The following is a 27,919-nucleotide window of genomic DNA, read 5'->3' as shown; positions in this document are numbered from 1 at the left end:
TGAAGTGTGCACAGGTAAGACGATCTCATCGCTCTTCCTGTCAGATGTACCGTTTCGTAGCAGACAGCTCCGGCAAAGTGCCTGATGATGAAGCCTTCGTCGTCCCGCACGTTCCTGTGCACCGTCAACTTGGACTTTCTGGGCACCTGAGGGGTGGAGGCAGCCATCTTGAGCCAAAAACCATACAGCCTAACGTACGAACACATGCACACTGCAGATACACCCACACACGCGCGCGCCCGCCTGCCCGCATGCACGCACGCACACACACACACCACCTTGCTTGCTAGCTTACTGACACTCATTGGCAGTTAAACACATCATTTAAATCCACAATGAAAAACATACAAATGACATTCAACACAAAATATCTGGACGCCAATAGCTTTGTTTGTTACCATGCTAACATCTAATGTAATCTCTCTTTCTCCCCCTCCCATTTCTTCCAACAACATGTATACACTTAACTACACCCCTTTTCACTCCTCTCTTCCTTTTCTCACTACCAGGCTGACAGAAATGATTTCAAAACCTGTCTCTGAAAAATCCTAAATACCGCAGTGAGACAAGCATTGGCTTTTGGACCGCTCCTGCAGTCAGCGGTCCTCAGCCCTGCGAGGCACTGAAGTCCTAGATAAAAGCAGAGGCGCGGTCCTCACGGTCAGGCGGAAGTGGTCCTTGTGCTTGCTGTGCACGGTCTCTGTGAAGTGCTGATCGGTGGGCTGGGGTAGACGGGTCTCCTCGTCCAGGATGTCCAGGATGCCCACCAGCTTGGCCTCCACCAGGTCTGTGGGTTCAAACCAGGCCCGTAAGCTGAGGGTACTGAGTAAAACGGGGAGGTCTCATGCAGAACAGTGATTCAAGACACAGGCGCATCCACCACCGAGTATTTAATTAGCCTTTTAGCATTTATACAGCACAGGCCTGAAGAAAAGCATGTTGTGAAAACTCAGATATAGAACGAAATAAATGTCAGGCTCCTGGCCTTTGAAGAAAGCAGAGCCTGCCTCCCAGACAAACGAAGCACAGCAAGCACAACACGCAGTTCAGAGCAGGACATCTCGGCCCGTCAATCAAAACGCGCATTTGCATTAAGGGACGACAGCCTGTCAGCCGCGACGTGGGATATGTTTTGAGGAGAATGGAACAGCGCTGAAACCAACGCTCCAGCGACCACGCAAAATGGTGACAGAGCCAAAATGGCTGAGATGGCAAAGCTCACGAAAAACACTCACCAATGTTTCATAATTAAGATGACTCCCGTTTGTCTCGGCGTAAATTCTCGTGCAAACTGCTAACGGCCCACTCTCTACAAACAGCTGGCTTTCTCTGTTCCAGTTTAACTGAGCAGACGGAGTCTCGCTGACTCATGACACTGCAAAGTATCGCAGGCCCGAGACAGCCATTATAACTCTCCAGGAGCCAGGAGCAATTTTGCGCAACAGATTCAACATCAAGTTCATTCTTCTGCTAGTTTTTTTTGCCAGAGGATTTGCCCGAATACCTTTCCCGTTACACTGCGAACATAAACAAGAGGGCGCAACTGATGCTCCTCGAAAGGAATGGCTGTTGTATTTATGTTGAAAAAGAAAAAGGTTGTGAATGTGTTGACAGACATCACTGCCGACATGGTCTGTGGGCGTGTGTGTGTGCGTGAGTGTGTGCGCGCGTGTGCATGCGTGTGTGTATGTGTTTGTGTGTTGTGTGCGCGCATCGATTTATGGATTCATTTACTGGTTTTCACACCGCCCCTTTTAGTCTGCCGCTCCGTACCTCCCTCCCTTCCCCTCCCTTCATCTCTCTCTCCCTCCCGCGTGCAGACCCATCATTCGGCCGTTCTCTCCGCTTTCAAATCCCCCAGATTACGATCCCGGGGCCGCTCGCGGTCAGACGCGCAGCCGAAAGCGTCCGACTCACAGAACTTCTAAACCCCTCGCGCGCGGCACACCTCGCGGCTTCAGAAGGTAACCGGGGGGCTTCAAGAGTCACTTTGAAAAGTGCAAAAAGAGTCTGGCGCCCAGCAGGACAGCAGAACAGCGAGGGAGGGGTGGGGAGGAGGGAGGGGGAGGGAGGTGGGGAGAGGGGAGTGAGGGGGGAGGAGTTTGGAGAGAGAGGGGGGAAGTGAGGAGGGAGGAGGTGGGAGAGATGGGAGTGGGAGGAGGGAGGAGGGAGAAGGGGGGGAGTGGGAGGAGAGGGGGAGTGGGGGAGGGGGGGAGGGTAGGGAGAGAGATGGGAGTGGGGAGGGAGGGAGGGAGGGATGGGAGGGAGGAGGGAGGGAGGGGGACGGGAGAGGAGGGAGAGAGAGGGGGAGTGGGGAGGGAGGGAGGAGAGAGGGGAGTGGGGAGGGAGGGAGGAGAGGGGGAGTGGGGAGGGAGGGAGGGAGAGGGGGGAGTGGGGAGGGAGGGAGGGAGAGAGGGGGGAGTGGGGAGGGAGGGAGGGAGAGACGGGGAGTGGGGAGGAGGGAGGGAGGGGGAGGGGGAGGGGAGGGAGGGAGGAGAGAGGGGGAGGGGGAGGAGGGAGGGAGAGAGAGGGAGTGAGGGAGGGAGGGAGAGGGGAGTGGGGAGGGAGGAGGGGGGAGCGTGCAGGGAGGTAGATTAGCGGTTAGCGGGTTGGGCGTGTGAGCGGGACGCAGCGGAGACGGACCTATGCAGTCCTGGTTGTCGACGTAGTGAACCTCGTTGACTCCCAGCCCCTCTTTCTGGTACAGCTCCTGCTCCTGAAATCACACACACAAATTTCCCATCAGCACCTCGCCACTCACTAATTCAACACAAGGGACTCTCTCCTGGCACTGGTACACCGTCAGAGAAATACATGCTCCTCTTAGCGGCTGAAAAATGTATAAATGAACAAAAAAAATAAAATAAATGAATAAATAAATAAATAAATAAATAAACAGCGACTAAATAAACAAAAGCCTGCCGGCCCTTTGTTTATTGTATCTTTATTATACCGCAAATTGTTCCGAAGGACATCCGTGTGGGAGAAACGGTTGGAGCATCTGAATTCAAATGAATATTTATTGGCCTGTCTGATGTCTTTGTCTCAGGTAGCCCCATGAATGAATTATAGAGCAGCACTGGAACATATCAGATCGGGGAATTAAAGCTTCTGAACCAGCAGGCTCGCCGAAGTTTGTCGTTGCCGACAGACTTTTTTTTTTTTGCGCGCGCGTGTTCCAGAGCAACCTTCCCAGAGAGGGCAACGAGATACAAGATTGCGGAGCGGAGCGGCGCATCGCGGTGGAACGGCGGTAACGAGGCGCGGGCCGAGCCCCCGGCATGCTCACCTCCTTCAGGATGCGCTCGTTGAAGAACTGCTGCAGCTTCTCGTTGCAGTAGTTGATGCAGAACTGCTCGAAGCTGTTGTGCTCGAAGTACTCTGTGGAGACATTAAGTGCAGCCTGAGTATTTCACCAGTTGACAGTACTGCCCCAGAAACAATGGTTCGCATTCACAAAACATTTCTTAAATCATTCTTACTTTTGTTCTTAAAAATGTTCCTATGAAAAAACAATATGCGATTCATAACACGTGTGCAGACCTGGATTTGTGCATATACCAGGTGTATGAGATGATGAATGCTGACTGTTCATAAATTTTATGCGGAATCCTGTTCATGTGATTAGCATAAGAAAACAGCCGTGAACATACACAGATAAGAAAAAAAAGATGCCGAATTGTTCGTGGAAATGTTCTTACACACAGTTTATGATCAAATACGATCGTACGCATGTTTTGTGAATGAGGCCCAATGTGTATAAATAGCGTGTCCCGCACCAGAACAAAATCATAAGATGGTTTGCTGTTGAATTTGGGTGTGGGGGTTGGTGGGGAAGTGAGGTTGGGGGGGAGGGTGGTTTGAGGATTGGGGCGGCTGGTATGCTGACCGAAACCGGCGATGTCCAGGACCCCGATGAAGCTGGAGGAGGTCTCGAAGGGGAAGCACTGGTTGACTCGGGTGACCACGTGGTCGAAGAGGCGGCTGTACACCGCCTTGGCCAGGGCGTCCCGCGCGTTGTTGGCTTGCTCCACCTTCAGAGGCACCCTGGGGAGACGGGACAGAAGCACGAGGCGTCAAAATAAAAGCGGGTCCCGGCTCTACCCAAGACCAGAGCGCGCCGCTTCCTCCCGCTGCCACGCCCATGCGCCGAATTCATCGGAGACAGAACAGCCCCCCGAAATGACCCAGATATCCCAGCTGGGGGGGGCTGAAGACAAACTAGCTTTAAAAACACTTTCATATCAAAGACACCAGAGCAAAGGCACACCAAGTGTGCATTAAATACCATCCTGGCAGGAGAGCCACGGCCATGGAGGCAATTTAATGATGAGCAAAGACAAAAAGGGCAGAACGCAGGGAAGAAAGGAATATTTTTAATCCCGAACGCCCTGCTAATCTCCCCCCACCCAGCACTGCAGCCACCACTGCATTTCAGCAACTCAGGACACCAGAGCCCCAATAAGCCTCAATGTTTAGAACTCAGCAGACCGAACGATTATTGGATATTTGCTTCATTCTCATTCAATAAGGAAATAATTCTCTTTAGTTTTTCCACACAGACTAGCTACCCAGCAATGCACAAAATTTAACTGGGGAAAATTACATTAATAACTTTGCCTGTGATGAAGACTGCCATTTAGTTGCACAGTGCAGATTACTATGTGTAATAATGTCGCATTTTGTATATTCTTATTGAGGTTATTTTTCTGCGCTTTACAGTTAATTACATCTCATAACTCATACTAAATAGTTTTCAATTGACATAATGCGGTCTCATATTTTAATCTAAATGGGGCATTTCAATCACATGGTGTGATGTCCCTACTGTGTAGTGCTTTGTCTTGTACTGTTTAATTGCACCTTTCAAAGGAATTAATACTATAATGTTGAAGACTGACAAGAAAATGAAATTAAAATTATTTTTAAAATATTGCAACGTCTCTTAGCTCAGCTACCCCTACCTTTTCACATCTCCCCAGACTTCCACCTGCAGGTATGTTTCATTTCTATGCCCAACTCCAGGTAGCACCCGCTCAGTGGCTGAAACTTCACCAAATCAACTTCACCAAATCAAAGTTTTACCTACAATGCAGCATGTATTAATTAATGGGACCAATATCTAACCGTAGGCCAGCCTGAGCAAAAACCACTTGCGGGTGATTGGCTCATTTCCATATTTCTCACACCTGCCACATCACCAGTTTGCACTGAAGCAGATTTTTTTAGTGACAGGTTCTCACTGCTCGGCGCAAAGACGTGAGCTTTTTTCACTGCTTTCAGCAGGAAGGCTGTCACGTTTCCCCGTGCGAGCCCAGTCGGGGTGAAAACGTTTAACGACTACACCGTCTCAAACGAAAAGGGCTAACACCATTCTGCCACCGACTAATTTTAACAGAAGCCTCCCCCCCCCCTTACGCAACCTGTAAAAATAGACGCAGGTTCAAATCCCCCCACCACCCTCTTAAGTCTTTCAGCTGCTCCGGTATTGTCGGCCTTAATTGGGCGCTACGCAAACGCGCTCCAAGGTAAACAGAAGCCAGCTGACTCTTTGTTTGAGACGGGAGAAGCGCGCGTTCGCAGAGGACAATCTTGGAGTCGACGCACAATCTTGGAGGCGGCAGACATAATCTCAGAATTAAGGGAGTAAGGAGGGCGGGGGGGGGGGGGGGAAACAAACTGTCAACGCGCGCTAAGCTCCCCGCGGATGACCTCGGCGACCGTCCCAACGCGCTCGTAACCGGGCGGGCCGGGCGCTCCGCACTGGCGCATAAAATCCGGGGTGAGACCCTCGGGTGCATTTCACCGCGTCCTGCCAAAGCAGAGCTCGGCACCGGATGAGGATTCCGTCGGAAATGCGATCAGTCAGGCGGCCGTTTACCGGGCCCTCTGAGAACCCTCTCTCACCGCTCCTCTGACAGCACCGCCTCACTCCGACGCCTTTTTTTTCCGCTCCATTTCCTCCCTTCATCTTCCTAAAAGTACTCTGTCACCGATGCCGCGGCGCGTTTCATTCCCCCCATTTGTATAGAAACGAGAGGGGATCGGACAAAGAGGAATTAAAGATGGCACCGGTACAATCTCGCTGTGCTAAAAGGCAGCCAGGCCGCATTGCTTTGCTTAGAATGGAAGCGCCTTGCAATTGAAAATAATGTAAAAATTGCTAACAAAAAAAAAAACACATTAAAAGCGGCGGGTTAAAAAAATCGCGAGGGGTCGATGCTAAAAGCGCCTTTTTGACGGCGGGAAAGATGGCGGGAGTAATGGCGGCTCTTAGCGCCGGGGGACCCGTTTCCGACTGCCGCGAGCCGCACGCTCGTTTTCGCACCGAGCAACGCCTCGGCCACACTTCGCCAGCGTGAAAGCGACTGTGAGTGCGAATCTAACCGCATCACCTGCGGTCCAATGGCTCATCACGGAACCTTTCAAATAGCCAATGGGGGAGGGGATTAACTCTTCCCCTGTTCAGAGGCTGTGGGATATACTAGCCAATACTGGAAAGCATGTATTCTTATGTTACATGTTTATGGTGATGAGAGTACAAAGTACTCAAAAGAAAACTGTTGGAAACATTTAAAAAAATGATTGACATTTGATACTATGCATTCCATAAAATACCAGTTCAATCTACTAAAATACAGTGAATTTTATAGCTTCCCCTCACTGGCTTTGAGCAGAACAAAAACACACATTTTTCACACTCTCCCTGCCATGTACGCGCAGTGATGCGCAGGCAGCGGGCGGCCTTACTTGATTGCCGTTCCTTTGGCGCCCCCTGCTGACGTGAGCATGACCCTGGTGGTGAGGCTGACTCGCAGGTCATCCTCGTCCAGCCCGAGCAGCTCGGCGCAGTATTCCAGAGACTGGCTGGACTGATTCTTCAGGTTGCAGCCGCCTGACAACACACACACACACACGTATTTTATTTAATTTATAACAGATATTATGTATATTATACACACACGCACATGCGCACACACACACACGCCCAAACAAACAGAAAAAACATGCTATTCACACAGAAAAGATGCTTACATACAGAGAAGGCCCATCACAGGCACAGAGTTTTTAAGACGTCCTCCACTCGTTCTCCCTGTCACACATGTAGGCGCACAAGCATACGTACAGGTACACACGTCAGCGCGTTTGCGTAATTCATACAAACACACGAACACGGCCAAGCGTGGAGAGAACCTGGCCCACGCAGGCACGCAGGCTTTATTTCTCTCTAACCCTGTCGCACGCACACGTGCGGGTGGGATGTGGGCGATCGCACGCACGAATGGCTAAACCGAATTCCCATAAACAACCGCTCGATGCGTCCTTCCACCTATAACTTAACTGAAGCCACTCGCTGATGCTTTTTTAATTACACAAACAACGATGTCGCACTCGACACAAACAAACCGCAAATGGAAAATCCCAGAGGTAATGCAATTCAACAGCAACGCAACACTGCACCCTATTTACCTCATTTGGCATCAATAGCAGGATGCAGATCTGATGATGATCTACACCGTGATGCTTCAGGGGTGATTTATCGGTGAGAGGTAACCCAAGTGTTCATCCATTTAAACCTGAAATGGCTTCCATTAGTCCTTGGCTACCCCACTCCATCAATGTTGACATTACTGCGCTTTTCAATACATCAAGCAGAGTTAAGAGGTCTGAGAGGGAGAGCTGCGGTAAGTTGCCAGGTTGGAGTGGGGCTGGAGCCGGCCCAGGAAAGATTCAGCAAGGACAGCGACGTCCCATAATCAGTCAACCGAAATTAATTCAAAATTAATTATGCCAAATTTGGTCGGAAGACCGCGAAGAGCCTTTTCATGTCACCGCGAGGACAGTTAACGCACCACAATTTCGCACGAGCAATCAATGCCCGGGAAAATCCATTTCCTTTCTGCCTGCGCTCTTTCTTTATTCCTTCATTGAGCCTCTTTATCCGGGGATTTGTTCCCGGTTGCCGCGTTTCGTAAAAAAAAAGGGAAGCGGGGTTTACGAGCGAGATTAGCGCTAAATCCGCCGACAGGGCGCGCGTGGGCCCTCCCTCCCCTCACGACGGGCTCCCTACCCGAGGTGCTCCCCGCCTCCTCGAAGTCGATGTTCCCCAGGTGCAGGACGCCGGCGACCACCCGGAACAGGTCCAGCTTCTCCGTGTCGTCCAGGCCGATCTTCTTCATCGCCCCGCACATCCTGCTGAAGTCCCCGTGGTCATCCAGCAGCGGGTCCTTGAGCGACCCCGCCTTCAGGTGCTGTCAAACCACAGGAAAGCCCCTCCGTAACTCCTCCTCCTCACCTCCTGTCCACGCGAACCGTCCTGATGTTGCGCTCAGCTAAACTGCAGACAACTAAATTGCAGACAAACTCGTCCGCAGGTTTAGGAGTAGATGAAATCGCCATTCTGACCTTCCTCCTGCGCCCACTGCAATTAAACACCTATTAAAACAGTCACTTCATTTTTGGGCGGGATCAAATGAGATGTGTTTTGGTGAAAACACCTGTAATTTGCAATGGCCTGGTGATTTCTAATTAGCAAGTGTGTCCAAACTGTTAGCCAAACTACACTGCTAATGGGGAACAAAAGTAATCCTGAGTTTCAAGTCTGAAAGATTAGTTCTAAAGGGAGTCAATCAAGGGGTTTCCATGGCAATCTCCAATATGTGTAAATTCTATGTGTAGAATCTGACCTGCATTTGGCAATCGCAAAACCCCATTTCTGCTCATGTAAAATTGCACATAGAAACCCCAGTACAGTTAAGCCCTTCTCCATAGCTGAGAGATAGCTTTAATGATGTATACAGTTTCAGTATGAACTTCAGGTAAGAGACAGAAAGCAACACACAGAGAAACCGAAACCAGCAGAATGTCACAGTATGAGGGAATCCTACAGCACCATTGGAAAACAAACACAGCAGTTAACAGAAGTTTTTTTAGGTCACCAGCCCTGAACAATTTCACAACTTCCAAATAAAATCCACGAAATTAATTCACTGAAACTCTGTCAAATAGTCAACTGAAAATGATTTATACCAACAGACAAAATGATTTAATTGGTAAACCACAACTGATTTAGACAATGTCCTGCGATGCTGTAGTTGGTGAGCGCACAAAAGAACTCAAAGGTTCTGAAAAGTCATGATTCATAATTATTTGTGTCAGGAAACATTTAAAACAGCTTTTTACAATGTGTGAGTAACTAAAATCTCAACCATCACAGATACCCTGAGGTCGTCTCTGACAGCATGTGGTGCATTTTAATATACTGAATAATCTTGAGTCCCTCATCACCAGCTTAACTGTTGAAGGTGTAAGATCTCAAATATGGGATTATAACTTTGTAATGCTGATGTAACAATCACTACTGGTAATTGAGAGCAATGGAGTTCCAGAACACTGACTTTCCAAAAACATTCCAAAAAAAACAAACAACTCTTCAAAGGGTTAAATACCACACTGTGACATTCTGTACAAGACAGTAGCTGAACACGAAAGGATAGAACACCCCACCACCAATGGAAATCACCCCAGCACACCAACCTCTGCACTGCACAAACATGCACAACAATCATTAAAAGCTGATGCACGCATTAGCTCCACTTCTCTCTCCACCGAGAGCGAATCCCAACACCTGCGTCATAAGCACACAGTGTTTTAAAGGCCCTGGCTAGGGAAAGAGATCCCCTTATTGTCCTGCATTACACAGAGAAGAAGCAGCATAAAAAGATGCACAGCTTGTGATTATCAGCAATGAACAGCGGCACAGAATAATCACATTAAAACCTGTTTCATCAGGCGCAGGGGAATGGACAGTAGCGTTATATTGCTCATCAGTCTTACACCCCACCCGTGGTGAAGACACTCATTACTAGACTTTTAGCAGATACATAAAACTATTTACTGCATCGCCCCCCCCCCTCCCGCATTTGGCACTTATCAATGCATTTCATGTTTAAATTCATGCTTATTGGGCATTTCCAAAAACTGCATCTGTGAAGAGCAAGGCCATCTCCAGCTGCTCTCCAAAAGCAGGCAATAATCAAACCACCTAAAAGACATCTAGGCTTTTATCAGTAGTTCACAGTGTCTTACTATAGTACTATTACTAGTGGCCAGTTACCACCGTAGACCTTTTCCATCACTGCGATGTCCTCAGTTAAGTCAATTTAGCATCCCAAAAATAACAATGTACATCCGCTGCAATGCACGAGGTCAGCTTGACACTTAGCACACCGGAAACCACCAGCGGAGTTGTTGCATGTACAGTTCCGTAGGACTTCAGGTCTCTAATAGTACTGTTGAGCAATGAGACGGGGGTAAGTGGGGTGGCATCGGACATCGTGCCTAGCAGAAGTGTACAGAGGCAACTCTAACTGTATTAGTTCACTTGACAGAATTATTTCAATCTATATTCAGAACGGGGGGAGAGCCGCAAACCTGTCGACTGGGGGAGGCGTTACATGTTCGTCTTGCACGGTCTAATACGCGCACTTGTCGACGCGCTGATAGATTCATTAAAATATACTTCAAAGACAAACTGCGTCGCAGGAAACTTTGAGGGCGATGTCCTGACGCAGGTTGGATGAACAAACAATCCACGTAATTCGAGGGAACAGGCGGCCAGCAAATTCTCTCGCCCGCTATCCCTAATAAAAATAACAATAATTCATAACGCGATTCCCGAAGGGGCGGCATACTGCGCGGCGATAATGAAACTCCTCTACATAATTCATCAAAGGGGACCACTACGGCAAACTCGTTTTGCGTGATGAAGAATTCTAACTGATACACCATGTTAAATCCATTCAGACAATTTATTATTATTATTATTATTATTATTTATTTATTTTTTTGCCGGTTATCTGTACCCTGTCAAAGCGCCCTGTGGAAGTTAAATGGGGGTTATAACTGTGCTCTGGAGTCTGTAGGACTTACACCTCTTTCATTTCCCATATATTCTAACCAGAGCAGATAGTAAAATTGGTTGCTCTGTCACGCACATGCATTCTATAAATTCATGTCTCTGGGGAAAGCCCTAGTTAGCCTAGCGAGTGCCGTTTGGACGTATGCAGCACACACGCATAAAATCCATGCCGCAATGATGCAGAAGATTTCAAATACAAATTGGTGCTGCAGGCCCAATTTAAATGGCAATGCACAAACCCATCTTACAGATAATGAATTCACTTAACTGACCCAATTAAAAATTTATCTGTGCTTTGGGGAGCAGATGCCTTTTTGTTCATACTATTCTTATAATGGGGAGGGGGGAGTGTTACTTCCATTTCCCAAATGAGTCATCTCTATGGCTTCTTCCGTTTGTACAAAGTTACATTTAACCTTAACATGTTTCACAGTCTGCAGGGGCTAAACTTTATACACTTTTTAAGTATAAGCACGAGGCTGGTAATTTTCAGGCACCTAATTTTAGATAACTTTATTTTTAAAAATTAATTTCCTTATGGTAACAGGTGTTGGAATCCAAGTTCAATTTCGAAAACATTTCACATTCTGCTGCACACGCGCAATAAACTGGCAACAGGCCAACAGGTCCCTGCCGTGCTCTTCTAGCGTCTTCCGTTTCCTGACCAACTGACGCACTTCACTGGCCCAACCAGCTGTTTCTCTCAGCGGGATTAATATATACCCGGGAAAAGCGCGATCGGCAGCCAAGCACGCGCCGTCCTCTCTTCCCGCAAACTCGCCGTGAATTTCCAGAGCTGTCCGACTCGCGCTCATCCCACAGAGGACGGCGGGCTTCTCCCACCATTGCGCGATGGACAGAAATCCTTTCCCACGGAAAACAGATTTGCGGAGATTCCTCGGTGCGTTCTTCCGATGTTGCTCGGAGACGCGCGGATAAAGCGTGCCCGCCCATCGTTCTGCCAACGTCAAAGTGGAGGAGGCGCCCACTTGTTAGAAACAAAGTGAACGATGCTGAAAGACCTGTGTAGACTCCGACAGCTCTTATTAATACCTCACAAGTGGCGTAAGACTAAAGAATAAAAGATGCCCTCGAAATGCATCTGCTCCTCCGCAGAGCCCCAGTGCACCCCTCTGCTCCTCCGCAGAGCCCCAGTGCATCCCTCTGCTCCTCCGCAGAGCCCCAGTGCATCCCTCTGCTCCTCCGCAGAGCCCCAGTGCACCCCTCTGCTCATGTACATTCACCCAGAGCGAGGATAAGACCTGCAACACGACCCGTGAGGCTCGCGGCTATTCGGCGGCGTGATAGCCCAAGCACCCGAGGAGGGGAATGAGATGTACTGTACCTCCGGGCTCTTGCGGTTCTGCTGAATCTGTTTGTCCGTTTCTTTGGTGGAAAAGTACCGGGTGCAGCCCCGATTCAGATACTGCAGCAAAAAGGGGAGAAAAAAAAGGAAGAGGTTTTACAAACACGGGACCCAGTACATTGGTGAGGTTCCTGACATCAATTTTTTTTTAAAGTATCAACAATCAAACAGGGGACACAATAAATTGCAGCAGTGGAATTTTACAAGTACATCGTCCAGCATTTTAAAAGGTGCACGTGTAATTGGTTGATCGGTGAAAGATCTATATTCAGGCCCACAAATGCCCCTCCAAATGAAAAACCATTTCTGTGGCTCACACCTATAAAACTTAAAACTGCTGGTGTAAATTATTCATGGAATGGCCGTGGCAGAGTGAAAACACTGTTTCTGCAACGGAAACAGGAGACTCTAACATTTAAAGACACACCGTGAAAAAATACAACTTAGTCATTACACTTCATTAATGGGCTCTATATCACACCCAGTCTAGATGTGTTGCTGAAGCTATAGTCAGTGTGGGTCACACTAAAAAAATAAATAAATAAATAAATTGTTACTGGCCTGGATTGAACATCAAGAGCATCAAATAAATAAATCATTCAGCTTCAACATCAAAGATACAAATAAATTCATCACAATGTTCTATTGTTAATTCGGGAGAATGTACAACTTGTTAAACGGTTTGGGAAAAATGTAGACCGGCATTTAATTGCGAGCTAAAGTTAAGGACAAATTAGCACCCTGTCCACCCGGGGTGCTGAGCATGGGGGGGAAATGAGGATTTTTAAAGAACCGGGCCTCGCCGAAAAAGTCATTTCTAACTTCCAGGAAGGTCTCCGCCTGCATTTTAATGGCTTTTTCGGCACCTGCCACAGCCGTAAGAGGAAACCGCAAAAAAAAGAAAAAAAAAAGAAAGGTGTGAAAACCCGGTGGGGTGAAAAGCAGTTTGGTTCCCGCGAGAGACACAATTTCGGCTCGCAGACGATGCGGGATGAGCTCCTCAACCAGGGAGCAGCTGCGAGGATCGCCGCGTGGCCTCCATGCTAATCTTGCGCTAAGAGCAGCCTTTTCACCCCCCCCCCGTCCAATCAGAAAGCGGCGCGGGGTCCTGCCATTACTGCGCTCTTATCCCGCTGCACAATCCACCGCTTAACGACTCCGCTTAACGTTCATTGGGCTTCGATACTTGCAATTACTGACACACCGAGGCAGCAGAAAGCAAGCCGAAACACAAACGATGATGCCTGGACGAGACCCTAAATATTACATGAGGCGGTCCTCGGTGGATGTTGAGGGAATTAACTGGACGAAATGTACACACGTATTCGAAAAAAGGACTGTGTGACACAAACAATGTATTTACTTATAAATTAATCATTGTATAGGATATTGACATGGTAAGAATACACAACGGATAGGATTTTAGATGAAGGAGAAGTGTACATGCGCTTAAGAACTTGAAACTAAAAAATATCGAGTGAACGCTGTGATGATAAATGTGTGATTATAAAATGAGGGGTTATGGGGACCTATGACACAATAGGCGCTAATGGTCATACAGTACCAATCAGGTGAATGCGCTTATGTCCCTCCTATATTTCAAGTTGCTCTTTATAAGAGCGTCTGCTAAATGAAGCGAAACGTAATGAGTTGCATTAGTGAGCATTGTGTGTGTAATGTTGAATCGCACAAAATCCACAGACAGGTGGCCGTTAGAAACAGGGAATTTAAAAAGGAGGATTGAAGCAAAGCAGAACAACTTTCAACAAGATCTGTGCACAATTGACTGAGACACAGACTGAAAATATTTCAGGCTTAAGGCAGCTCAGTGACCTTTGCCCTTTCAAACTAAGTACTTGAGAAACACTCGGTTCCTGGAGCCAGACCAGAGTGGATCAAATTTGTGTCAAGTTTCTGTGAAATCCACACATAATTGGAACCACCCTAATTCCCCTTTTCTGATAGAATCATGGGAAGATTGTAGAATCTAAGCACATAATGTTTCTTTTGACTTTGCTTGCAAAAGCAATATGCAGTATAACATAGCACCAGCATAGCTCACTGAGAACTTTAAAGAATGGTAACAGAAAAATCCTTATAAAAGAACTGCCACTGGGGAAGAAATTAACAATTTAGAGCTTTTTTTTGTTCCATATGTTGGCTTGAGTCATTTTATTCCCAATGCAACAATTCTCTCTTTACCGACCCAGAAGATTCAAACCCCAACTTAACACAAACATAAGAAATAAAAAAAAAGCTTAAAAGCAGCTGCATTGTGTTAATTATAGGACAAGGTTAAACCGCCCAGTGACAGCAAAACAAAATATTGGAAAGCAGCCTGCTCTGTGGGAAGAGTTAAGTACTCCAAAGGTCAGGATACATGTCAGCTGTTTAATTAGACTACAGCAGAAATGTCAAGACAAAAGTCCCATTAGGACGAATGATGTCGGTGCCACACCGTCGAGTCAATAGCACATTACGTCCTGCGTCAAATAAACAGCAAACATTACTGCTGAAGGGCTGAAGACACTCTGGGGGGTTGGATCATTTGGACGGTCTCCAAGGGGACCTCTACCTATTAGCAACAGACACGGTCATTTATTAAATGCGCAGAAATGAGAGTCGCTGATTTGCAGGAAACTGTGCCAATTCCAGACCGCTCTGAATCCGAGAGCACGTTCACAGAGATCCCACTTCGCCATCTAGTGGCCAGTACAGGTATAACATTAAAAACACCCGGATCACCAGCTTGGCCTATCATACCAATAGTAACTTCAACTAAATTTGCTTTACAATCTCTGTTGGCTGCAGGAAACAATAATGTGCTGATCCCCTGTGAAAGAATAAGGGCATGGCAAGCAGTCTCTCACCCTAAAGGTGTCCGGGGAGCTGAGGTGAAACTTCTGGCTGATGTCTTCGGGCGCGCCAGCGCACAGCCTGTAGAAGATGTGGTAGTTCCTCTCCTCTTTGCCCTGCGTGCAGATTCGGGACTTCTCCAGCAGGTAGTGGGACACAAACCCACCAACCACAGCATTCTGAACAAATAAATACGAAATTCAACTAATGTGACCGCCAGCAAATATTAAGGAAATAGTGATTCCTTCTAACAAAAAGACAGGACTGTTAAAGACACCGTTTAATTTCATTGATGGGGTTGGAGTGGAGGGATGCATAGAAGTTGGTACTGGAGAGCTGAACTTTTACACCTGGCTCGTAATGTGCTCCACTTAAGACTGCAATCAATCCACCTTCGTCTGCATTTTTCAATTCTCACAGTTATGCAGATGACGCACGTATGATATTGTACATTTCTGTAGAACCTGATGACACTCATTCTCTCAATTTACTGTCTGTCTAGAATCACGGTCTGGATGACCAACAGCTTTCATAAATTAAATGAGGAAAAAACAAAGGTCAACAGAGTAAGCATAAAGTAAGGAACCTTCTGACCTGAGTTGTAAACCACATATCGCTAATGTTATTATTAAGACTGCCTTTTTTTTCCCAACTCAGGAACACTGCACGAGTGAGATCTTTTCTTACGTTGCATGATGCAAAAAAAAAAAAACATGTATTAATGGGTTTGTTTTTAGCCGCTTTGATTATTGTAATGCACTGGGCTGCCAAATAACACAACTGACCGACTTCACCGGGTACAAATAGCTGCTGCCAGAGTATTGACTAAAACAAGGAAGAGAGAGCACATTACACCTATTCTGGCCACACTACACTGACTCCCTGTTTCCTTTATAATCGTTCTAAGATTCTTTTGCTGTTTTTTAAAGCCTTTAATTGTTTAGCACCTGCATACATCAGAGACTGCCTGTCTGAATATGTTCCTAGTCGAGCCTAGCTCAGATTCTCTAAGGCCTACTTACTCAGTATACCCAAAGTAAAACAAAAAAGAGGTGGAGAGGCAGCTTTTAATTTTTATGCTCCAAGACTGTGGAACACCCAACCATTACAAACCAGACATGCAAGCGCTGTGAACAGTCTTAAAAAACAACTAAAGGCCCATCTTTTTCACTCGGCTTTTAATTAGAACACCTCAGATTAGAGGCAGACTCTTTCATCGTTGAATTCTTTTTATCTTGTCTTTCTGACATCTTCTTAATGTTCTTTTTAAACTGTTTTTTTCTCTCTGTAGTTTTCATAAATGGCTGCTTTGATTTACACATGCTTTGTTACTTATTATTCTCTGTTGTTATTTATTTATTTTTTAAAACTCAATTGTCTACTGTGTTCTTAATGTTGTTTTAAATTGTATTTACCATTTTCTAATTCTTTTTTCTAGTCTTCTACTGTTATTTTACACGTTCCGTCTGTCTACTATAAAGCATTTTGTGCGGCAATCCATGTGTGAAAAGGTGCTAAACAAATACATTTATTTATTGATCGTTTTATAATTCTTTAAGAGCAGAACGTTCTGCACAACTCACATTATCTGCGCGTATCGGAGCGCGGCGCACAAGTTTGTCGATGTCATGCTCAATGAGCCTGCTCACGATGAGAATGATTCATTCCCACGTTTTCAAAAACATTTCTAGCAATTTCAGTTTTTATGTTCTCCATTAGCTTAATGCTGTTTTATTTCACAGAGCATTGAGAAGAATAGTGACGGTACCTTAGCACTGAAGTGGATTTCTACGAACTTTCCAAATCGACTGCTATTGTTGTTCCTGACAGTTTTTGCATTTCCAAAGGCCTCAAGGAGTGGATTAGCTGCAATTAAAGAAGCACAACAGTTACAAAGCGACCAGCCTCAAAATAAAACAAGCTACCGCAATGCAATTCATGGCTATCCAAGCAAAATAAAATTAAAATGTATTCTTACCTTCCACTATTCTCTCATCAATATCCTGACCAGTCCCATAAGATGATGTCAAATACCTGAAAATAACAATACAAACAAGAAGATGTGATCGGAAAATGTGACGTGAAATTTAAATCTCTGTATGATTCAGAAATACAAAGCCCAGCACAATTCTACTGTCTATTTTAACTCAGATATCATTTGGGTGATATTAGATTGTCTTCTGTTTGCACAGACAGAGGGATTTTTACCGGAGTACAAATTTGGTGTTTTCTGTTTTCCCTGCTCCAGACTCTCCAGACACAATTATGGACTGGCTCATCTTGAGTACCTTCATGTCGCGGTAGGTTTTGTCCGCTGAGGAAGAGAAGGGCAATAGAGAGAGAGGGGAAATGAAAACTTTGTGGTTGTCCTCAAATCACTCAACACCTTTTTTTTAAAAACTAAATCCATTCTGATAACAGGCCTCTTGGCAAATATATTTATGGTTGTTTTTCCTTTATAGCCAAGGTTCCCCATAATTTCTGATCTCTAAAAATACCCTCCACACCCACCACAATCACAATTCATGAACTGTGGTGCCATCAAAAATGTACTCAAACATGAGCAAAATCCACAAAACCTTGTTTCTTGGGGATTACATTACAACATTACAATTAGGCCACCTGAATAACTATTCATTACAGTGATGCTGCCCTCTAGTGGAAAGCAGGGAAAGTGTCACAGTCACAAAGCCACAGATGCTTTTTTGAGGACCTTGTCAGAAGATGATATATCTGCTCGATAATGCTCTGACAACTCACCGATTGCATAGACGTGAGGAGGAAGCGTGCCCAGTGACCTTCCACGGTACTTCTGGATGGTTTCGGGGGAGTAGAGCTTGGGGATGTCATAGTAGGGGTTCACCGCGATCAGGATGTTTGCCACAAAGGTCTGAGGAGGAGAATCCTGAGGTTAGTGCGCTGAAAGAGTCCAATACCACAAACCAAAGATAATTGAATACTTCCACAGCATTTTGAGGTTATCCAATACCCTCGCCTCAATATTCTGTTATATTAAAAGCACTGATTCAATGAGATTTTTGGCAACAATATGGAAAGAGAAATACAAAAATGTGACAGAGAATCCTTTATTGGGAATTTTGCTAAGAAAAATGTAACGTCCAAAATAAATTACTGAATGCTGCACACGTGACCTCTGCCTGTCCACTGGCCTTTCAAACAGTTGATGTTTCCCAGGTGCACACGATTGGTCCAAACTGAGATGGACCACACATTTTGTGCCGTGTGACCAAGTTCCCATAATGTTGCCTGCCGGCAGTGTTAGCTGCGTGACTTCAAGGGACCTAATTATCATCACAGGGTAAATGTTATAACACAGCTGGTCACAGGAGTGTGGGGGGGACCAAAGAAGGGGGTGGGGGCGGAGCTTGAGCGCGAAGCTGGCGACGAGTGGCGTACCGCGCGGCGGCGGTGACATCACAGCTCGAAACCGTGATGACTCACGGAGACTCTCCTGTTACCCACGCTGTGAAGGGCTATGCAGCGAGAGAAAAAAATCCAAGCCACGTTGCGTAGTATTGAGTCGTGAACGTGTGGAGCAAATGTTAGGCCGAGGGGGTGTGAAAAAAACAATGAGGGATTATCCAATCCTGAACCCTGCAGTGACAGGCTTTGGCCCGTACCAGTCGCACCACACCATAGGAACCGCAGGCGTGGCCAACACTGGAATGGCCCTTTCTGATTAGAGCAAAGCATTGTGGGTAAAACAAAGCCTCCCTCTGGGTTCCTTCCATATTTGTATACTATGGGTGATGACACTCAAGGGCCGTTCACTGCCATTTCTTCATTCAGGATGCTGATGCTTAGTTTGAAGAATACAGATTTGGTGTGGGTGCTGCTGCAAGACAACTTTTTCCACAAAGAGATGAACGTAGCTTTGCTCCACTCTTTTAAGTGTGGTTCCCTTTAAAAGATCCTGACTATTGGGGAGTAGAAGGCCACTGCTGGTTTACAGGTGGAGAAAGTTCCTTGTGAAACATCAATAACCAGGAAGACGCATACTTACATAAATTTTGTCTTTACTGTAGCGCACACGAACATTGTTTAGAAGTGTAGCTTCATTCAAGTACATGAGAGAACCTGTAAGAAACAAACAACTATATTCAAGCAGATTTTAAAATGTAATTAAGTCAAAAACTCCTAAAAGGATATATCAAGCTTGAGAAGGACCTGCAAGTTTGAAATGGTGAGAAGTACTACAAGAGAATGAGCAACACAAAGAAAATCCCTTATAAAATATTCTCACACACTTCATGTAGCCTAACACAAGTGTGCACTGTCTGATATTCACCTTTAGATATCGCTACTCTAACAACCTGGGAACCTCCACAACAGGCTCTGCATATCACATTTCTGTTAAATCTAATCTAAAATAAAAAATTACATAAAAGGAAAATGCTAACAGCTATAAAAACAGCTATATCCACAGTCACATAGATTTTATATGATTGCAGGATCATGGGACCGGTCTTATTGCTCTCAGGTCATTCATCTCTGTATGCAGCGCTCATAAAGTCAAACAGGTCATTGTAAATCCTTGACTGAACTATTCTGATGCATTTAGCCTAAAGGGACACCTAAGACGAGCACTCACAGTTGTCCTCCACATGCTTGTTGACATCATCCTCGGCGGGGAACACTTGGTTGACCGGAGCCAGAAAGGTCTGCAAAGCAACCACAAAAATAAGACAAGTGACGTGCTGGTTTCCATAGCTACTCATAAAAACACTTTAAGTCTCTGTTATGTCAGCGCTCCAACAAAAGCAGTCTGAACACGAGACTACGGAGCGTGTGCAGACCGAGCCCTTGAGGTCCCGAAGGCTCAGTTAGGTTTACCACACTCTACCAGGGCCGTCTTTCTGCCACTCCATGAATACCCTGATTAATGCCAGAGGAGATTACGTAGGCAGGAATGCAGATGGAAAACTTCACAGAAGAACTTGGGTCATTTTTAAAGGGGGCTATTTGCGGTGTGTTAGAGAGGGGTGTGATGGCGTTACGAGTCTGGAACAGGAGCACAGCCAGGTGGAGGGAGAGGTCGGGGAGAGGGAGCCATGTTATGGAAAATACTGTTCACGCCCTTTATTACGCATATATACGGAAACGCAGGGCCATCCAGGTCCAAGAAGCAGCAGAGAAAGGAACCAGGAAGCACAGGTTTGAGATTTGAATGATGTACTGTCATTAAGTCATGACCGTGCTGATCATTAACCTTTCAGCTGAAGAGACCATTAGCATCGCAGCACCATTATCATTTTTTTTTACTGTAGCCAATTAATGCAAATTCATTCAAATAAACAGTGGCTGGTGTGAGAGATGACCGGGGGATATCAAATCATGACTAATCACTCGAAGCAGAAAGGAGATCTATAATCCCTGCATGTGTATAGCCCAACATGTAGTGAATAGACACACTGCTTAGCATAAAAACAATGAGAATAGTAATCAGCGTAACATGCCTTGATTTATGTTTTTCCCATGGCAAGAAATAAATAGCTGAAAATACTTTTTTTTCCCATTTTCAATGAGCGGAGTTGTCTTCAAGGCCTAAGCAGTGCAAAAACCAACCCAGTGTGTTTTTTTTAATCTAGCCTGGGGTCCCCCTGTCATTGATGTAAATAGCACTCATCCCTGAAATATTTTACATGCAAAAAGAACAGGTCCTCAGGAGTCATTTTCTATAATGCTAGGAGGCACCCACTACTCATTGCTGCTGCACAGTACAGCTAAATGCCTTATTTACCGTGTGAGCCATGCATGGTAATAGGGGGAAAAGCTACTTCACAGGCCCAGGCCCAAATGTGGGTCAGGGCGGCTATTCATGTGGGCCCACAGAGTTTTCATGGGCTTTTGTTTTTTGTTCTCTTTTGGAAGGATTTGTCACTTTGTGCGTTTACTGTAAAGGCATCGGTTTGGCAAGAGTGTGGCTTGGAATGGAGGCAACTTTGGATTCTTTTACTCGCAGTAAAACTGTTGGCATTTCGAGTGCTGCATGACCAGGAAAATATTAGCCTGCAGTGAAGCTGACTAGCTTTCTCTCTATTGCCCTCTCTCCTTCTTTTCTCTGCATTTCCCCCCTTACATTCTCTCCCTCTCTTTTCCATCCCTCTTTTTCTTTCCCTCACTCTCCTTCCTTCCCTTCCTACCTCCTTGACCTCATAGAGCATTGTAGCTCTCACTTCAAAGAAGGTGGTGTCACAGGCATCTGCAATCTATTACCCAGAAATAAGTTCTCTGCCAGTACAACAAACAGGAAATCTGAGTGGAGACTACGTAAGCTTCTGACACCTCCAATGAAAAACCAGCAAAATGACTCGCACGTTCCAGTAGGTCTTGGAAACTTTCAGGCTGTTATCAAAATAAATACAAATCTGAGTAAAGTTCCCCGGCTGGTGTGTGTCAACGAAGAGGTCAGACTTGAAAGGTGGAAAGGTTATCGCAACATGTTTACACACAAAGAGGGTAATGAATCATTTCTTGCGAAAACCCTTCATACTTGTGATTCTGTAGCAGTCTGTAAGTGGCTTGCTCTCAAGTGGTTTTGTGAGTTGCTTCTGTTTCAATTTTATCCAAGGTAACTGTACTACGCTGTGGGCTTTCGAAGAAAGAATATTCAGAGCAAAAAAAAAAAAAGGTTGCGAAAACATGTCATGTGGCTTTTGAATATGTGGGTCAGTCTTCCTGGCTCTGACCTTTTCTGGACAGCACTCAACCAGGTTGTCTCTAATGACAACGCCGCCAATTCACCTGCTGCCCTTCAGGCCATTTCATACATTATCAGAAGCGGTACAGTAAGGTGACATGTCTGAGGCCACGGAACGCCCAGCATTCTCGAAGCTGACTGGCAGGATTCTGACGAATCCCGTCACACACGGGAAGCTCCAAGGACCAAAGGCGAGGGCGGCGGCGGTAACCGTCGGTGACGTAAGGCTCTGAATTTAACACGCGGCTTCCCTCGCCTGCCGCCGCCAACTTAAAAATAAAAAGGAGGGAAACCGGTGTGAATGGCAGAGCATTACCTAACGTGGGGGGACACAGTCGGCCATTGTCGGGGAGTGACATAGCGTCACGCGCTCTCCCCTCTCTCCAAACGTTTGGCCCCTGGGCGCCAGAGCGAGCGTGGAGCGGCCCCGGGGCCGGCGCGGTACGCTGGCACAAACAGGCCGCCGCCGAAACAGACGGGGCATTGTGCCGCGCGCCCCCCCCCCCCCGCCTTCTCTCCCGGCAGCCGGCTCCGGGCTGCCAAGGAAACGAACATCCACAACACTGCCGGCTCTCCCTCTCTGTCTCTCTCTCTCACTCTCTCCCTGTCTCTCTCTCTCACGTTAATTACCGCGTGGCGCACACCGAGGTCGGCCCCTCTCAGTCTCCCGCGGGACGGACGGTGCGACGGCGCCGTGTTTTACGGGCATATGTAAACAGCGAAGCGGATCGGCTAGGCCCCGGCTGTTTGCGCAGGGAGCTTTTGCCGTCGAAGCTGCTCGCCGCTAAGGCCGCTCTTACCCGCGTTAGCGCGTCTGCGTCGGCTCATCAGTCACGCACTCCAGCGACAGGGCAAACTAGCGCAGGCCCTCACCACCACCACGACGTGACACGAGCGCCCGAGGGGAGTCATTTTAACAAGACGAACTTGGCTCGGCACCTGGGCCCAGAGCGCGCTGGGAATTTTGCCAGCGCAGGTGAGCCCCTGGAGCCGTAACACCTGCAGCAGCGCAGAATGCTAACCGGCTCTAAATGGCACATGACTAAACGCACAAAGGGGACCTCGAGAGAGGCGACTCGCTTCGCTCGCGTCAGCATTACAGTCTTCAGACTCTTTAGTCTGTGGCTTGGGTTGAATCGAACTCCATCTTTAACAATGACTCATAATAGTGGGGTTTTTTCTCTTCACAGAAACTACATGGCAAGTTCAGCAAGATGAACATGCCAAGCTATTTCTGTAAAGAAAAAAATGAATTCAACAATCATGTGTGAGTCAAATTGTTGGCTGAACCGAGCCCCGTGGTCCCCCTGCAGGGATTAGCCTGCCACGATCAGCATGAATCACAGCTATCATAAATATTCTAAAGGGCACTCTCCGCATTTACATCACGGAACACAGAGACAGGAAGTGACTTGGTTCCTCATTGGCTGAGCTGGGAGAGTGACAGATGGAAGAACCAACCACAGCTGGAACCACGAGTTATATAAGAACGGAGGCTAAGAACGAAACTGAGGCTCGGAACAAGGGAATCACACAGGGCATCAACTTAATGTTAAATGATGTGGAGGCAGGGGGAAAGAGGCCCTCACCTTGCCCGGCTGCTTCAGAGGCTCGATGGTCAAGCTGTCCGCCCCGATGTCCACGATGGTGCCCAGCTGGAACCCGTCCGTCGGGTGCGGCGCCCACACCGGCTTCCCATCCTCCATGGCACGGCAGAGCTACGCGGGGGGTCCTGAGGAGGAGAGAGAGCGAAGCGCCGGAGCGTCAGGAGAGACCGCCACCGTACGGCTAGCGCCCGGCGGCGCATTCGGGGTCGCATTAAACAGAACCGGGGTGCAGGGAGGCAGCGGCCAGAGCGCGCACCGGAGATTTGTCTGCGAATTGGAATTAAGCCGGCCGAGATGTCGAAACAGAAACACAAAGAGGCCCTAAGCGATCCGGGCCGCATACGTTTAAGAAATGTGACCTCAACGTGACCAAGAAAAGCCCCACGTGACCTCATCACCGTGTGATCCCCACTCATACACAAAGCCCTGCCAGTCACCCAGTCCCACTGCTTACTCCCACTCAAGCTCTCTGCTAAAAATAAGACACAGGCCACAAAGAAGCAATGCATGATGGGTCTGACATGCAAGAACAATAATGAATAAACTAAAAAATATATATATAATTAATTAGATAAAGATAATGTCATTATCTTTATTAGTTTCATTTTGTGTTGAGACCTGGAAATTACATCGGCTGGATATCACACCTTAACTGGAAGTAACTTGAACAGCAAGTGTGGTTCATAGATGAAAGAAATCCTAGAGACAGCCCCTCGTTGCACATTCCACGCATTCATATATCTGTCTTGACGAAGCCAATGACTTGAGGTGTGATGGGTGTGTATAACTAGGTGTGTATAAATCTCTGTTTTTTTTTTTTGTTTTTTCTTTAGCTCAGCTTCCTTTTGTATTATTTGCTTTAGAAGCAGAGAGGATAACAGATAGAGAATAACCTAGATCCCAGCTCAGAAGGTATTATGGCAAAGATCAAGCCCTGGCCCACGTAGGGGGTTCCACGTACGGCTTGAGAGTCTGTCGCTCTACAGAGCACCACATGTCTCACCCAAACACGATTTCTTTTTACAAACATTTTAAATTTCAAAACTCCCTACACAAAAATGTACCAAATGAATATTGTAAGTTAAGGAAAACTGCTGATATTTTCTCACAGGTGAGCCACAGGTGAGCCTTTCAGAGTTTGAAGAAGAGAAGTTCTCGGTTATTACAATTACAGTACTGCTCAGTACAGTGATACGAATGTTGGCTCTACACATCAAAACCCTCACTGGGCACATTAACCCTCCAGAGGGTTGAGCGATTATGTTGTTACTGAGCACACGATCCGCTGAGCACCACAACAAAGCGGTGGGTTTAGAGTGAAGTGAGCAGCTACCCCTCGGGGGGGACGCAGGGGACGTGGCGGTCGCCTGGAGCCTGTGCCCAGCACAACATAAAAATGCTAATGGTACGCACACACAGGACGTCACGGCTACAACAGAGAGCCTGGGGCCCAAAGCATTCCCAACTCCTCCAGCAACCACAAACCACAACTACACCCAAATCAAAAACAAAACTCAGCAAACCTAGAACCCCCCATAGAAAACACTCTCAAGCTTCACTAGCTGAAATGAAAACAAGCTTAGTCACTCTTACACACTTGTCTTTCAATGCTGTTTCCCCCTGGCAATTTCCTGAATTGGTATTTTAGCCACAAAGAACTCCAAGTGGCAAGTCGGATTTTGATTGCTAAAAGACTGGATTCCAGACAATCCCGTATCTAAGGGACGAAAGAGCAGGAACTGTCACTGCACGGGGCCCCCCTCAGGAAAAATGGATCCGTTTAAAAAAGAGCTCTCGGCCTCTCCCCTGGAGATGGCCTTTATGCTCAGAAGCGTCCCGGACACAGAGGCTCTGCCCGGGACACAAAGCCCTCGGGTCTGGCCAAGTCCCAGATCCCAGTCCCAGGCACATTTTCAATGCTCAATTATCAAATCACTGGAGTGTGTCAGGAATCGCTCACTGTGAGTAACAACCATGTTATTTTCCCTCTCCGCACTGAAATATCTGCACTCCTCTGCACCCAAAATTCACAGGAATCCATTCAAAATTCCATGAAGACCAAAGGCTCTGGAAGAAAGTGTGCCAAAGATGGCTGGGGAAGAGGGGAAGGGGGGATGGGGGGTGGGTTTGGGTTGTTAGTGTCGAAGGCAGGGCTGCAACAGCCCCGATCATGGAGATCTAGCATCCTGTAGGTTTTCATTCCAACCCTAATTTGGCAAACCTGATTCTACTAATTAGCATCTCAACAATATCTCTAGCTGTTGAATGGGGTGGGGTTTGTTAGGGTTTGGGTGAAAACCTACAGAACCACAGATCACCAGGGACAGAGTTGGGAATTTAAGGATTGCAACTGCAGCACTCTTTTCAAAAATGTTGTTGTTGCATTATGCAAAAGCAAACAAACAAACTGCTTTTGAGGATTTATTATATCTATAGCAGCTCTCTGCTGAACAAATATAACCCACTGTCTGATTTATTCCACTGGCAGAAAGATTTAGACGAACAATGCTGAAAACATTCTTTTTAATGTCAGTTATTAGCATGCAAATCCAGTAAAGCCAACATTTACGGCTTCCCACAGTTGGCTTTGACAAAAATATGACTCCAGCGAAGTTGGCTCACATCCAAACACTGCCCTTCTACAGACGCAGATAAAAGACCCCGCTGCGCTCCCAGGACTGTGTGAAACCAGTCAAAATAAGAGGCCCGCACCTCCAAGGGCGCTCACAAGTTCCTTGATTCAGAGCATCCGTCACAATTTAGCACTGAGCAGCAGCAACTAAACCGCTCTTTGCCTCAAACTAATAATAGGCCTAGATGCTGAAGTAAGAAATAAATCTCCCAGACCGGACCCAGCGGAGCTGAGTCAGGACTCATCTTCTCCCTTGTGGTCCAAAGAGAGGAGCTCTGTGACAGACGAGTACAACGCGGTCCCGTGGACAGACTGTTCAGTGCAGTGTTTGTGAGCTAAAGGAATATAGTTATCTGAAACAGAGCTACTCGAATCTGGTCTGAGGAGGCTGAGAGCCATGGCTATGTTTTCCTCTTAATTGCCTGGCTGGAACAGCAGATAGCAGATACCATGGTCCTCCATTACCAGAGCAGAGTTGCATGAGCATTCCATGCTTTCGCACTGCAGTAAGACAGGCAGATGTAGGCCCACCCCTTTGTCATTTTCCAATTTGCTACACTCAATTTCCCATACAACTAAGTCAACATTAAATACCCCTCTGTCGGTCTAGATTGAATTAAATAACTTTTTTGAGTGAGCATGTGGCAAATTAGAGTTGGAACTAGATTTTGTTGTCACAGACCACAAAGATAATTGTAGAAGTTAGATATATATTCCATTGTGAACCATGACATGCTAAACAATGCATTTGTTTCCAGAATGCAAAGCACTTTGTATGACTCATAATTAGCCTTATACATCAATGTCCGATAAGACTTAACAATTAAGATCTTAAACCTTTTAATGTAAGTGGTGACGATAATGACTGACAATGAGGAAATTCAGAAGCTTCCGGCAAGATGTGCGTTACATGCTTAGCACTTATCTTTGATTTTATGTAATGTGAACATTTCTGAAGAGCTTCCCAGAAGCCATGCAGATAAATACTTCTCTCATTAAATGAACATGCCTGAACTTGATCCCACTCATAACAGTTACTCCAACTTATCAGATCACATCTCTGTCCAGACCTCTCACTATCAGAGCGTGTATGGAATTAGAATACTGTTTGGGATAGGGATAAAAAATTTCACCACCAGACATACTTTACCAAATCAGGACAACACAGCATGGAGAAAGTGCAGAAAGCCCACTCCATACATTAACACCACAAGGCTCCCTCAATGTGTCAAAAAGGCACAGCCAGTTGACTGAGCAGCAGGGCTTTGGCTCTGTGTAGATATGATGCAGGAAGTGAAGTACATTGATATGGCACCGTTGCTTCACTGAGCCTGTGCAAATACAGCACAATCTTTTACCCTGTGAAGTTTCTCCATGTCAGGACTCGTGTACATACCACACTAGCACTACCGTCCACTGAAATCCATCAATCTAGAAACACACTGATTGTGAGACTAGAACATCCGCTAATACTACACCGAAAGCCATTAGCAGATGTCTACAAATGTTAGCTGAGTGCACAGATGGAGGGAGGAATTCTTAAATTTCACATTTGGCTGCCTGTATTGGTCTCCGGAATATTACAGTCATCTGACCACCTCCAGCACAACCTGATAGCAGATGGTCAATACAAGAGCACTTAAATGTGGAATCAAAGAAGTGTCCGTTTAACCTGATCATCGCAGTTTTGCTTATGCTACAGGTGGGACTATGCTGTGTTGCCAAAAAAAACCAAAAATATTCAATGTGGCTTTTTTCAGTAAATAGTGAGTTATTTACTTGAGTTATTTAAAATGACAACACGCTTACTGTAACC

General features: G+C 46.5%; 1 protein-coding gene across 8 annotated transcripts in view; it reads right to left on the bottom strand.

Moving 5' to 3' along the window:
- Positions 1-27,919, bottom strand: part of LOC135257299 (unconventional myosin-VI) — a 66,402-nt gene that overhangs the window by 26,537 nt on the left and 11,946 nt on the right. For all 8 annotated transcript variants that reach the window (XM_064339895.1, XM_064339903.1, XM_064339902.1 and 5 more), the window contains exons 2-17: positions 23,454-23,596; positions 19,756-19,825; positions 19,168-19,241; positions 17,904-18,033; positions 17,352-17,457; positions 17,122-17,177; positions 16,912-17,009; positions 15,158-15,322; positions 12,267-12,347; positions 8,072-8,252; positions 6,751-6,895; positions 3,890-4,047; positions 3,290-3,381; positions 2,644-2,716; positions 660-787; positions 51-146 (exon numbers count right to left, since the gene is read on the bottom strand). In XM_064339895.1, the coding sequence (XP_064195965.1) occupies positions 51-146; positions 660-787; positions 2,644-2,716; positions 3,290-3,381; positions 3,890-4,047; positions 6,751-6,895; positions 8,072-8,252; positions 12,267-12,347; positions 15,158-15,322; positions 16,912-17,009; positions 17,122-17,177; positions 17,352-17,457; positions 17,904-18,033; positions 19,168-19,241; positions 19,756-19,825; positions 23,454-23,570 (1,770 nt within the window). In that variant the 5' untranslated portion in view covers positions 23,571-23,596. The remainder of the gene's footprint in view (positions 1-50; positions 147-659; positions 788-2,643; positions 2,717-3,289; positions 3,382-3,889; positions 4,048-6,750; positions 6,896-8,071; positions 8,253-12,266; positions 12,348-15,157; positions 15,323-16,911; positions 17,010-17,121; positions 17,178-17,351; positions 17,458-17,903; positions 18,034-19,167; positions 19,242-19,755; positions 19,826-23,453; positions 23,597-27,919) is intronic.

This window comes from Anguilla rostrata, chromosome 6 (genome assembly GCF_018555375.3).
Source record: "Anguilla rostrata isolate EN2019 chromosome 6, ASM1855537v3, whole genome shotgun sequence".
In the NCBI taxonomy this organism is placed as follows: Eukaryota; Metazoa; Chordata; class Actinopteri; order Anguilliformes; family Anguillidae; genus Anguilla; species Anguilla rostrata.
Note: the sequence above shows the minus strand (reverse complement) of the source record. Positions and strands in the feature narration are given on the sequence as shown.